General features: G+C 38.6%; 1 protein-coding gene across 6 annotated transcripts in view; it reads right to left on the bottom strand.

Annotated features, from left to right (window-relative positions):
• Window positions 1-2,822: 2,822 nt before the first annotated feature.
• The window catches only part of LOC131673624 (protein MTO1 homolog, mitochondrial), a 37,985-nt gene continuing 26,383 nt past the window's right edge, over window positions 2,823-14,424 (bottom strand). For 5 of the 6 annotated variants that reach the window (XM_058951791.1, XM_058951759.1, XM_058951777.1 and 2 more), the window contains 4 exons: window positions 3,588-4,031; window positions 3,392-3,495; window positions 3,250-3,310; window positions 2,823-3,165 (listed from right to left, as the gene is read on the bottom strand). In XM_058951791.1, coding sequence (XP_058807774.1) covers window positions 3,064-3,165; window positions 3,250-3,310; window positions 3,392-3,495; window positions 3,588-4,031 — 711 coding nt within the window. In that variant the 3' untranslated portion in view covers window positions 2,823-3,063. The remainder of the gene's footprint in view (window positions 3,166-3,249; window positions 3,311-3,391; window positions 3,496-3,587; window positions 4,032-14,424) is intronic. The other variant, XR_009302732.1, reaches the window with a different exon arrangement.

The following is a 14,424-nucleotide window of genomic DNA, read 5'->3' as shown; positions in this document are numbered from 1 at the left end:
ATTTAGCCTATTTGTTGTTTCGGGGTTTAGGGCTTTAGGCTAATAGTTCACATGTACAGGCTATAAAGATCACACATTTGTTAACAAGTTTTTATGAAAGTTAAAATTTTTTTCGACGTTTTCGTCCACCGCATTGGTTCCGCCATTTTAAATTTTCAAAATCTGATATCAGATTTGTAAAGAGCGATCTCGAAAACCCCTATATACTGTAACAGGCTGCCGCCTAGTCGATAATCCCTTGAAAGTGCCTTTATTACGACTAGACGAAGCCTTGTTATCTCTGTGCTCAAAGCACAGTAACCTACCTTGCCTCGGAGTGCGCCTGCGCAGAGTCTCCTTACTATTCCGAGTTGGGTTCCCCCAACTCACCGCTTGGCGGCGCTGTCGCCCCTTGCTAGTAGCGCTCGTGCGGCCGCCGCTGGAACCTAAGTTGTCGATTCGCGTCTATCGGTATTCGCACGATTCGTGCTACGCAACCGGCGAATTCGAATCCACTGTAAATAAACACTGACGCGACCTCCGGACAAAGGAAAGACACAATAACTGAAACTCGTTTAAATGAAACTAAGGAATGATTTATTTAATAAAATCAAAGACACCGGGAATCTGCCGAGAGTCTTGCGCACGCTCGCGTGAATGACAATACACGCCGTAAATGAGAGAGAGAGAAAACCACGGATGCCGCGAACTAACCGCTCGCGCGCAACAAACAAATTCTTCGCGCTTGCTGCGCGGATTCGCACGCAAATTGTAATAACAATAGAAAGGGGGAAAGGTGCACCTACTGCAAGAACGATGAGGATACGGTGGCCAACCGTATCCGACTAGCAAATCGTTAAAACGCCGCTTCGCTGCTTGCCGCACCACCGAAATTACTGCTGTTGTTGTCGTTGCTGCTGCGGTTGCTCCTGTTGCTGCTATAGCTGCTACTGCTGTTGCTGCTGTTGCTGCTACTTCGGCTGCTATTGCTGCTGCTACTGCACCCACTCACTCAAGTTCGCAAAGTCACCAGGAAAAACGAGGAACTCACGAAAATGCGGAAGAATGGAGGTTAGCGCGACGCTGACAGACTGAGTGGCACAGTCATACTGCCGGTCGGAGCCTCCCCTCCCGGTCATTGCCCCTACGCGCTCTCTCTCTCTCGCGAACCGAACGCGCTCGCTCTTAATCCGGTACGCGGATCTAAACGATTTTCGATAATCGTTGCAATACAAACCTTCTACAAAATATTATGGATTGAAGTATACTTATAGTTATTTTGTGTTAGGGGTGGTTTACCCCCCCCCCCCCCTCACAGGGGTAGTATCTATGAAAAAACCAAAAAGCTTAATTTGTTTATTATAGATGTTTACAAATTTTTTCCAATTTTTTTAGTCGTTTAAAACTTTTTTATTATATAAAATTTTTTTTTCGATATTTCCGTCCGCCATATTGGTTCCACCATTTTAAGTTTTCAAAATTTGATAACAGATTTGTAATCAGCGACCTCGAAAACCTCTATATAAAAACTTTCGACGAAATATTATGTATTGAATTACATATTTACAGTTATTTTGTGTTAGGAGTGGCTTACCCCCCTTAGGGGTAATATTTATTAAAACACCGAAAAACGTCAACTAAATTTTGTTATTATGGATATTTAAACATTTTTTCCAATTTTTTTTAATCGGTTTAAACTTTTTTGTTATAAAATTATGCCAAAAAATATATGTTTTCAACCTCTAAAAAATAGGGGATGCTACCCTTACTCTTCAAATCACCATGAAATACTTGCTTCTTTTATAAGAAATAACCTCCAATTTGTTTCACTGAAAAATATTAATTTTAAACCGAGATATTGAAAAAAACCTTTTTGGGGGTTAACTTTAGGGGAGGGTTTTACCCCTTAAAAGTGAAAATTAGCCGATGAAAAAAAAAGGGTCTCTTATTTTTTTATGTTCTACAATATATATCAAAACATCAAAATCGGTGAGTTCAGGTTGGGTACCTTTCCTTGTTAGTGTAAAGATAACATAATTTTACATTTTATTCTAAGATATTTTTTTATATTTTCCGAGTGGTTATAATATTATATGAAGTTGACCGTGGAGTTCAGCGTTAGTTATCGAAATAATAACCTAGAGGACAGATTTGAAATGGATCCAAAATTAATTGCATTAAACTAAATTTAGAAATAACAAATACTGTATTAGAATTTAACGACTTTTTTCTCGAAAAATATAGACTTTAAATGAAAATTAATAGGAACAAAGATGTCTTGGAATTAGTCAGAGAATACTCTCAAATTTTTTCCACTTAGATGTTTTTTTAACTTTTTCGAAATTTCAGTTTTGTAAATTTTCGAAAAATTAAACATTATTTCAAAATGATTTGAAAAAATTTGAAGTTATTCCTTGAATAATTCTAAGACATTTTTATTTCTGTACATTTTTTACTAATGTCTATAGTTTCCAAGAAAAGAAAATTCATATTTTTTGTTTCGGTCACCATTTTGCATAGATAAAAAAATATTTCAATAAATCAGACCATCTTAACTTTTAGGTTGGACATCATGGATACCAGCTAGATCGGTTTTAGACCGATAATAAAATGTATCGGGTGTGAAGAATCAATGACAAAAAAATGATAAATCAATAAATCACGTTTTCTTTTTTATTTTAGATTTTTTAGAGGTTAGAAACTTTTATTTTGAATTTTAACCATCATCATTCGAAATAGCACCCTCGAAAATATAGGATACTGTTATTTTCAAGTTATTCTTATTCGAATTTATTACGTGATATTAATTCGAACTGAAACATAAAAATTCCGTCCCGTGGACGTTAACGGATTAAATGCGATAATTTCCAGAAATCCAATGTTGTCTTTTGAATACAATGTTTTATCTTTTGATTGTTCATTAATTGAAGATTTTTTTTAATTTATAATTTATTATTGTCATCTACAATTGATATAAGTTTATATATAATAAAAAGAATTTCGAAAAGCTAATGCTTTTTTTCTTAGCGATGAAATATTTTATTTAGAAATTTATTTTAATTTTGCATTAAATGGCATAAATAATCATGTCATTTTTGCTCTGAGTCGTTGAATATGCTTTACGTGATAATACAATCTTAAAACAGCAGATGGTGTGATGCCTGCTATGTTATATGCTGCAGCAATCTGAAATAAAATAATAAATATTAAATTACAATAACAATTTTATATGTAATAATTTTTCGATGATGATTAAATTTCAAAAATTACTGTTTGTGGTTGCGCTTCAACAAACTTATTCCGATCTTCTACTTTGACGTTTAATCCTTCACTGTAAAATTTTTATTAGATCAATTATATTATCTGACAAAATTATAGATAGTAATTTAAAATCTAAAACCAATGCACAAACCTACTATAATCTATCTCTTTAGGTATCACCATATTTTCATTTTTTCTTATTTCAGCTACTTCTCGCATTTGCTCTTTAACTGCGTAAGCATAACTTGCTTCAATCTGTAATACAACAAAGATTATCGAAAAATCTATGTGAATATATTGCAATACAATTTACATAAATGTGAGTTAGTTTTAATTATTTTATTGACCTTTACTCTGTGTGCCAAAGTAGGGTGATGTCTTAGATGATAAAGTTCAGGTATATGCATAGCTATCTCATCAAATAATACATTTTCATGAGCTAATATATCAAAAGCTGTTTTCTGGAGATTTTTTTTATTGGGACGTAAATTTATTAACTTTTGCCAGTCTTGATATTTTTTTGATGTGCATTTTAGTAGTTGCAAGCTTTCTTGAATTTTTTGTATTAAATTTTTAGTTTTTTCATATCGCTCTGTGGATACACATCCAATCTTGTAGCCTTTTTGAGTAAGTCGCTCGTCAGCATTATCAGGTCTAAGGCTTACTCTAAATTCAGCTCTACTGGTGAACATTCGGTAAGGTTCTGTTGTACCTCCTATCGTCAAATCGTCAATTAGTACTCCAATGTATCCTTCGGTTCTACTTATAATCAAAGAAGCTTTGTTCAATACCTAAAAATAAGTTTGGCACTGTTATAAAGTACTTAAATCTATTTTATAATTAGTTCATTTATCACATTTATAAGATTTTTTTAGAGTGATAACCGATTTAGTTAGTTAACTCATTAACTGGCAGTGATTAAATATGTAAGAATTGAAATTGCAACGATTACCGAAAATCGTTCGACTCGCGTAGGTTAATAAGCGGCTGAGCGGAATAGCCGCGATCGGTTCGAGGGAGAGAGAGGGCGCGTAGGGGCAATGACCGGGAGGGGAGAGTTCAGTAGTCAGTATGACTGTGTAACTCAGTCTGGCAGCATCCAGTGAAATATCGTGCGAGCCCCTCGTTAAAATTCCACAAGTGAGATCCAGGGAGTCGAGGACTTTGTTGAAGTGAGTGGAGTGCGGAGTGTACGTGTGAATCAACGTGCGCACCCACAGCAGCAACACCAACAACAACAACAACAGAAGCGGCAGAGTAGCGAGCAGGGGAGCAGCGAATCTGCGACTTGCATATCGGATACGGTTGGCCACCGTATCCTCATCTATTTCGCGGTAGGTGCACCAGCTTATATATTGTTGTTAGCGTGCGATCTGGCGCAGCGCGCGCGGAGAAATTATTTATAGCGTGCGAGCGGTTAGTTTGCGGCGATCGCGATTATCTCTCTCTCTCCCACCCAGGCGTATTGTCATATATATTCGCGTGCGTGAGTCTCTCGGCAAATCCCCCGTGTATTTAATTCATTTGAATAAAGGGAAAAACCGTATTCTAAATCGAGTCATTGCTTTGTCTTTCCTTTGTCCGGGGTGCATGTTTGTTGACATTCGATTCGAATAAGCCGGTAGCATAGCACGGATCGCGCGGATACCGGTAGAAGCGAATCGCAAACCTAGTTTCCAGCAGCGGCCGTAGGAGCGCTGCTAAGCAGGAGCGACAGCGCCGCCAAGTGGCGAGTTGGGGAACCCAACTCGGATTGGCGAGGGAACTCTGCGCAGGCGCACTCCCGGACAAGGTAGGTTAACGTGCTTACGGCACGTAGATAACAAGGCGTCGTTTGACCGAAATAACAAACAGGTTTAATAAGTTAAACGGCAGCCTGTTACAAAATATCTTTAATAAATTTTCATGAAATTCAATTGAACTTAGTATATAATAGTTTTTGGGATCTTTTATTTTATCCCTATCATTACTTTTAGTTATGTAAATCAGGAGGATTTTTCATTAGGGTTGAAATTTAAATAAATTCTTATACTTTCACAAATATACATTTTTTTATTTCAATTTTTTATAGCGTCTTCAATTTAAAAGATTCTTCTTGTAAGAAAAGAAAAGAAAATAGATAAGTTTGGAAATGATGCTTGAAAGCTAAATGTTTATTTTTTCAAGAAAAAATTTTTTTAATTGGTTTTCGAAGATCTCTCATTTCATTTCTTTCTTTGTTAAGACATATCAATAGGGTTCAAAATGAAAATTTGAATTAGATTTGGATTTATTCGGGGAAAAAAATTTTGTTTGTTTAAGTTTCTATATAAGAAGCCATAATTATAATAGTGTGCGTGAAAAAAGGATTTGGAAATGGGGGATGAATTTTTAGTTTTTCGTGACAGCCATTTCTTCAAAATAAGAAAATAATATTTTGCATCTGAAATCAAATAAAATTACTAAAAATATTTTTATGACAGTTCCCTTGTTTTATGTTATAACAAACGACTTGTAGTTCGTTATGTCTCTCTCCCTCCACAAAGCCAGTAATAAATATATTTGTAATATTGCTATTGATTTGTTTATATAGGATGTTTACAGCGCAGATGTCAGTGAACCAGTAACCGACGTGTCAATCCTTCGATAGTAGGTAGAATAGGCGCGATCAGAACAATTAACTTCGAATCGGTGATCACTGCGTACCTCGTGAGAAGGACGAACGATAGGAGAGCGACGCGGAGAATTGTAGCGGAGAGGGAAACAAGGCAGCCTCTCGCACGATTAGCAGTATCAGCAGCAATAAACTAGGACACGAGCGAGAACATTAAAACGATCGCCTACTAATGAGAAGCGGATACGCCAGATAGATCTGCGAAGTGAGTGCGCTACCGAATCCTGAAGGATTAAGCGAACGATCAGCATTGTAAGTACTGGCTCGTTACTTGACTTTCTCTCTATTTTACGCTCTCTCTCTCTCCTCATGCTCGCTTTGTATAATTTTTGATTTGATCCGCTTGCTACTGCGTCTAGTGCGTCGGGCATATATTATCATTTCTTTGTGCCGCGTATTGACGCTTTGTCGAGCCGAGTATCGTTCGCCTGCGAATTCAACTGAGTAAGCATGTCAGCTTACAGATTTGTATACGGCGCGCCAGTTCGTTTTCTATCGGCGGTAGCTCATAACGTGGCGTGAGCCCGCGTTTGGTTCACTTGTGGCGCGTGCGCTATACTCTTTTTTATCGGTTGCATATCTACGAGTGTTTGTGTTGCACTGGCCTATGTAACGCAGGCACGCTGGCCGATTTGCGTCGAGTTTACGTTCTACAACTCTAAAATTTGTATTAACTTCCCTCTTACTAATATAAACTACTGTTTACTTGAAATTTGTGCCGAGTTATTTACCTAACCACTCCCGCTCTATTTATAATAGTCATTCGCTTTATTAATTCGCGCCTCGTTCCCTCTCAGTCACTCTCCGCGGGCCGATTTTTCTCTCTCGACGAAGGACGCAACCTAAAGCAGCTGAACCCTGGACGCGCCAATGCAGAGGAGCATAGGATTGTACAGGATAGCAACAACGCCCGCTACATATAATTTTTATCCGCGAATAATACCTAATTTTTGTTTCGGCTTCTGTTCGAAATACCTTGAGCAAAAGTCCCGTTATAATGTTGATAAAAATTTTTACCAAAAAATATAATTCTGATATTATAATACAGTCGAACCTCGATAATTCGAACATCAATAATTCGAATTCTTCGATAATTTGAACTCATGCATTGATCCCTTAACATTCCTATACACATATACGTAAAAAACACCCGATAATTCAAATTTTTAGTTTGAATTATCGGAAAATTCAAAATTTTGGTGACCAAATAGCTGACGAATTTCGAATTTTCATTATCAGATGTGTAAGAAATTTCTGGTGTTAAAATAGATAAGATTTAAATATAATTTGAATATTTAGCAGCGATGATTCCAAACTGATAATTTGATGAGAATTCGAATTAATAGAAATTAAGAACATCTTCTATTAGCGCGATCTACGAACAAAACATAGACGATTACGCGCTCGAAAAAAGCAAAGCTTCGCGTACTTGTTTGATTGACGAATTTCCTACCCTAAATAAGCTGTTAATTTTCTCTAAAAAATTTCCCACAATTTCGATGACTGTTCGGTGGTTTTCATACATTAACGATATATCAACTGCAGTGCAGTCATAAAATGCGAGGAAAATTTGAGCTGCCGATTTTTTTTTAGGTTTTTCCCAAAAACCAGCGCCAAAATGTTATTCACAAATGTATTTGTCATTGCGCGCAAGACGACGCGTACTTAGGCGAAACTACATGCATACAATAAAGTAGCGGTGTACACTCTATTAGAGAGCCAAGCAGGTGGATTATTTATTAAAAAAGCAGTTCTTTGCTGCATCCCTTTACAGATATATATGTATTTACATAGCTACAAGGCTTCTTTAAAAGGAAATTAGACAAATACAGAACCAACAGTCTCGACTACTTTTCCGTAGAGTGTATTTTCAATTTTTACTCAGCAACTAATTTTACTTCCAGTTTGCTTCTTCAAGTTTCTAAAATATTTCGGACAATACTGAAAAACTTTCAGTACTCATCATTAGAAAGTCTGACAATTCGTGTTGTTTTAAAAATGTCAAAATAAAGCTTTATGATTACGAAACGAACAGAAAAGCCTGGGTGACTTGCGATATTTTTTCAAAGTGGCTTCTGAAGATTAATCGAAAGTTCGGGCAGCAAAAAAGAAAAGTACTATTTTTTGTCGACAACTGCAGTGCCTACGGTTCGGTTTCGGAACTAAAAAGCGTTGAACAAGCCCATGGACCAAGGAATCATCAATTCGTTCAAGTTTTGCTATCGATCAATTTTAATCCACGACGTTTTGAATGAACACGTGACTTTCAACAACAGCAGAGTGAAGATCAATATTGTACAAGCTACGAGAATGTGTCCTGATGCATGGCGACAAGTCAGTGAGAAAACTATTAAGAATGGTTTCATAAAAGCAGGTTTCGCTGGTATCAGTGCGAAAGCTGAAATTATAGAAGAAAGTGTTTCAACCGATGTGTATATAGAAAAATTTTTAAACGTTGATCAACGTGTGGCCATCTATGGACAACTTTCGGATGCGGAAATCCTGGATAAGATAAAACAATAACAACAGTAACATTGACGGAAGCAATAACAGCAATAACAGCAACAGATACACAGACACCGGTAACAACGATACTTACACATACACACACACACACACACACACACACACACACCCAACAACCGCAACAAAGAACAGCAACGGACTGAGGAGCACAACGGAGAGGAGCAAGAAAAGTGCGCGAGGTCGGTGTTGCGATTCTCTCTCTCTCTCTCTCTCTCTCTCTATCTCTCTCTCTCTCTCTCCAATGAAAGTCACACACCTCAGACGTAGTGATGAAGGTTTACGGCTCTCTCAGCTCTCTTAAGTTCTATCGCCGGTCTTTGTCGTTCGCTCTCCGCAAGACTTTGGTTAAGTCACTGGTACTCCCACTACTAAACTTCTCGTCCACCGTCTTCATAGATCTTGACAAGACACGTACTCGTGACCTCCAGGTGGCGCAAAATGCCTGTGTCCGATTCGTCTCTGGTAACATCCCATTCCTACCAAATAACGACCTCAGCTCTCACGTTACGTTCCACCGCCTGAAACTACGCTGGCTCACACTCTCATCGACACGTCAACTCGCCCTTGCAAAATTATTTTATAAGGTCGTTTGCAACAGTGAGTGTTTGCGTTGGTTCACACTTTTCCGTTTTGGGGGTAGCATAGCGTATTCAAACATTACCACCCCTCTCTCTGGGCGCCAATAGGTTGGCATAGCCCACTGTCTTTCACTCCTTCGCTTTCAAACACTTTGGAGATCCGGAAGTCAAGTTTGCTACGACACTCCTGACGCACACAGCGAGTCGGAGCCTTTTTGGTCTAAGGCGGCGACCTCCTCGAAAGGAGTACCGATTTTTTCACTGTTCGACGCTCAAGGAGAGCGGAACTAAAGGCTTGACCCTCGGTTTGGGCGCGACGGGACTCTAGTTGCCCCAACGTCTACCGCGTCGGAAGCACGCGGCATACAAATCTTACGAGATTTGCTTGACCTGGTACCACTACCCCGCAGTGGCCAATCCAAATTGGGATGTCAGAAGAGAGACTCAGCTAGGACAGCCAGAGGAAATTCCTAAGACGATCAACCAGCTAAGCCTCCCCTCCTGGGCTCTCGTTCAAAACATCCCACCCTGCATACCTGTATTAAGGGATTGCTCCCACGACTCACAGGTCCATCGTTTCGACGTGCCATGGCGCGTCTCCCCATTGCGTTTCGGTCATACCCGATCACGCTGGTGGGTATTCGTTATTCGAAAGGAAAGTTGTACCCCGATTTTCGCCCAAGTCTTGGATTTCGCTTTCTATGGAAGGCTTTTATGACTCGCTGATATTGATCTCTGCTCTTTCGATTGATATTTTCTGACTTGGTCAGGGGCGGGGTCTCGCCTAGCCAACAAGGCGACTCCCCAGGCAGTTTTCAATTTTCGTGCCAGTCATGATTCGAATCAATTTCCAATATTAGGCTAAATCGGGTATTCTAATTCGCGTTCAAAACATCGAACTTCGGAGTTTAATTCAGATGTTCGATGTTCAAGTAAGGATAAGCGTTGTGTGTTTTGTCTACTGTTTCTTTACGGAAACAGCGTTTTCAGCCCCACCACGTGAAGGTACATACATCCGCACTTGTGATTGCAAGGCTTCGTTCAAATATACATTGCATTCACTTCGGGTCGACTAGCATTAGTTGCTTGTCGAGGGCACATTTTGTACTTCAGCATTTGCATTTGCATATGCCCGTACAGAAAAGAGAAGTTTACGACGTCCTCTCCCAAAACAACGAATTATTTGTTTGAGAAGTCTCCTTTCTCTGTTGAGGAAGACAATTACTCGCCGCCGCTTTGACAAAAGATTTTTGCACAAAATGACCTGGCCAGCCTCGCGGCTGGCCATATGGTGCATTATGTGCATCATCTATGTTTTTGCTAAGCGGACCGTAATCGAGCTTCCTGAGAGCGTCGTGATTGCAACCGCCGGTCGTTTGCAACAATGGTCCATCGTATCTGACTGGCCACTTATCACTACTGAATCAACTTACTATCGCTCGCCGCTCTACCCGCAATGTACCCACGGCCTTCCATTTTCGCGCTCCACGCACTGAGTCCTGGAAGAGATCATTCCCAATTAGAGGTATGGATCTCCTAAACCAGCTTGCAGTGACCACTTTTTCCTTGGAACGACTCACTGAATTCAAATATTGGTTATTTGATCTTCTTTTACTCCTCGAAATCGATAGATTCTCTATCCGGATTGACCAGGAGCGAATGACAGGTACAGCCTCCCTCGCTTACCTACCCCATATTTCGGGCCCGCATAATGTCTCTGCGTTCGCTCCTAATCCCTCATATCTACTGGTGGGCGGCAGATACTTGCATTATCGATTCCTGACTCATGGACCAAATCTCTCCCTCCAATCAAAATTGTAAATACACCCTCCTCGCCCACTGCGTTAAATTAAGTTTATATATTAAGCTCGTGCGCACCTCTCTGAGGTTTTCTTATTTGTAATTCTTAGATTATACAATTAGCTTGAGTCTTTACACGTACATTTGCGCTGCCTTACACTTCTATGTATCAAAAAGATTCGACTACTGTCATGCAACAACCGCTTGCTAAACAAAAACATGTCGTTTGTACGCTTACAATACTGCTATTATTACTATCACTATTATATATTGTCAACGTTGTATTTCTTCCAACCACACGGGGTCCTACCCCATGGTTTAATAAAGATTAATCAATCAATCAATCAATCAATCAATCAATCAATCAATCAATCAATCAGTCAATCAATCATTCAATCAATCTCTCTCTCTCTCTCTCTCTCTCTCGCATGCTATGCGAGTAGCGCGGCAGATCTGCCAGCTATCTCGCCGACCGCGATCGTTGTCAGACTTTTCCTTTGTTACGGGCATCGTTTTGAATTTTATTTTAGAGCGTGGAAGTAGTAGGGAAGACAGATCGGGTGGCTGTCTTACCACTGATTCGTGCTTCATCGCGAGCACGGAGATACCTGTCGGACGTAGACGAGCCGGGAATATTGTTGTTGTTATGTTTTATTATTGGTTTGTTTATTTTGATTAAGTTTGATGTTATTTGAGTAAGTTTGTTGTTATTTGATTAAATTTATTGTTATTTGATTAAATTTGTTGTTATTGATTCGAGTTTCGTTATTTCGACTTTTCACTCCTTATTCCGTGAATTTAATAACGCGCGTTTTGATCCGTTTAACTCGGCGGATCAGTTAGCCGTGGAAACATTCACATTCCCGAATCCCTTTCTTAAATAATTTATACGATTGGTCTATGGCGAGCTACCCAAATCGGGAACGGCCGTTAGAGCTAACTCCGTTATAAATTATTATCTAAATTTTTTTCTCTGCTTATTAAACGTTATTTCCTACGGGGAAAATCAATCAAAGAAACTGAAAAATAGCTGAAAAAATATTATGAAGACTATTATTAAGACTCCAATGCACGTCATGGTTTAAAAGTAGTTTATTGAATTTCATTGTGGCCGTAAGAGCACAAATGATACTGAGTGCCTGCCCATCCAAAAGAGGTGACTACTCAAGCCGTGATCGATAAAGTTCATGATATTATAAGTTCATGCATTTATTGATCGTCAGATGAAAGTGCCTGAAAGTAGTGCGGCTCTTAAGATTCCAGTGGGATGTACATGGAACATTTTACATGAATTTTTGGGCATGAGAAAGTTGTCTATAAGATGAGAGAAGCGCTTGCTCACAGTTGATAACAAGCGAGCTCGTGTGGTTGCATCTGAGTTATGTTTCAGCATGTTTCAACGTAATCCAAAGAAGTTTTTGGAATGCTACGTTACTGTTGATGAAACATGGATTCATCATTATACGCTAGAAATGAAAAGTATGTCGAAATTGTGGACTGGGTCAGGTGAATCTGCACCGGAAAAAGCGAAGACGGTATGATCAGCCGGAAAAGTCGTGACTATAATTTTTTAGGACTCAAGTGGTATAATATTAATCGATTATCTATAGAGTGAAAGAACTATTACAGGAGAATATTATGCCTCACTATTAAAGCGATTTGATGCCATACTGAAGCAGCCTCATCTGGCGATAAAAGAAAATTCTTTTCCACCACGACAATGTACTAGCTTACACAAGTTTCATTGCAACGGCCAAAATATTTGATTTACGCTACAAAATATTTGCTCATACACTTTATTCTCCAGTTTTGGCCCCTTCCGATTATTTTTTGTTTTCTGACATGAAAATTTGGCTTGCGGCTAAATGATTTTCATGCTACAAAGAGGTAATTGCTGCGACATCTGAGCATTTTGAGAAGTTTAATAAAAATTACTTTTTAGAGAACATTAAAAAGCTCAAGCACTACTATAATAAATGTATAGAGTTAAAAGGGAATTATGTTGAAAAATAAATTGAAATTATTTAAATAAATAGTGTTATTGTATTTATTATTTATTTATAATTACTTTAAGAAGGTTAATTAATTAATGCTAAATAAGCGTAAATAATGTGTAATTTTCAGCATGTACATACAGAACCTCGCTAATTCGAACACCTCGATAATTCGAACTTTAGGCTCGGTCCCTTGCTGTTCAAAATATTGTAGTTCGACTGTAGCAACTTAATACATGAAATTTTTGCCAGTTTGTAGCAAATAAATATCAGATATTCAGTTTCATTGATTATACTATTTATATGGTAAATCCATTTCAAGTTAAAATCTATTTTTACTTTTCAATATTCGAATATTCTCAACTGTCTTTAATATTCCATTGGAAATTCAAATTTCAACATGTTCTGGAACACTATCACCATAACTATCAAATTTTATATACGAGGTGTGATCAAAAAGTAAGGTGAATTTTTATTTTTCTCAAAAAATATTTATTTATTCATCAATTTTTATTTTATCTCCTTCAAAGTAATCCCTCTCGGATATAATGCACTTGTGCCAACGCTTTTTCCAATCCTCAAAGCATTTCAAAAAATCATTTTTTGTGATCTTGTTTAGTTCATCCTTCGATGCCGTCTTTATCTCCTCAATCGTGGCAAAACGCCGTCCTTTCATGGGCCTCTTCAGTTTTGGGAACAAGAAGAAGTCACAGGGGGCCAGATCTGGGGAATACGGTGCCTGTGGCATCGTTACTGTGTTGGTTTTAGCCAAAAATTCGCGCACAAGCAACGATGTGTGAGCAGGGGCGTTATCATGGTGCAAAAGCAAATTTTTATTTTTCCACAAATTCGGACGTTTCTGACGGATTGCTTCGCACAAATTGCGCATAACTTGCAGGTAATATTCCTTATTTACTGTTCTACCCTGTGGCAAGAACTCATGATGCACCACGCCCCTACAGTCAAAGAAAACTGTAAGCAAAACCTTTACATTTGATCGAACTTGGCGTGCTTTTTTTGGTCTTGGTGATCCAGAATGCCTCCACTGGGACGATTGAGTCTTAGTCTCGACGTCATAACCGTATACCCATGTTTCGTCACCTGTTATAACCCTGTTGAGTAAATCTGGATCATCGTTGACGTCATTCAGTAGCTCTTGGGCGATGCTCATGCGACGTTTCTTTTGGTCGAAATTGAGCAATTTCGGAACAAACTTCGCTGACACACGTCTCATGTCTAAAACACTCATCAAAATTGTTTGGCACGAACCAAATGAGATGCCAATATCATCAGCAATTTCTCTAATGGTAATTCGACGATTTCCCAACACTATTTTCTTCACTTCTTCAACATTCTCATCAGTTGTTGATGTGCTGGGGCGTCCAGAACGAGGTTCGTCGTCGGTGTCTTCTCGGCCTTCTTGGAAGAGTTTATACCACTTGTAAACATTTTTTTGGCTTAAAGTAGACTCACCGTATGCCACTTTCAGCATTTCAAGTGTTTTGGAACATTTGATTCCATTTTTCACACAAAATTTAATGCAAACTCTTTGATCCATGTTTTTAGACAGCAGCAAATCGTGGAGCACGCAAAACACTTCTAACCTTGATGCCTCTCACAAACAAACCAAACA

The sequence above is a fragment of the Phymastichus coffea genome, unplaced genomic scaffold (assembly GCF_024137745.1).
Source record: "Phymastichus coffea isolate CEN01 unplaced genomic scaffold, Cenicafe_Pcof_1.1 PCOF00014, whole genome shotgun sequence".
Taxonomy (NCBI): Eukaryota; Metazoa; Arthropoda; class Insecta; order Hymenoptera; family Eulophidae; genus Phymastichus; species Phymastichus coffea.
The sequence above is the reverse complement of the archived record's forward strand: the minus strand, read 5'-3'. Positions and strand labels throughout refer to the sequence as shown.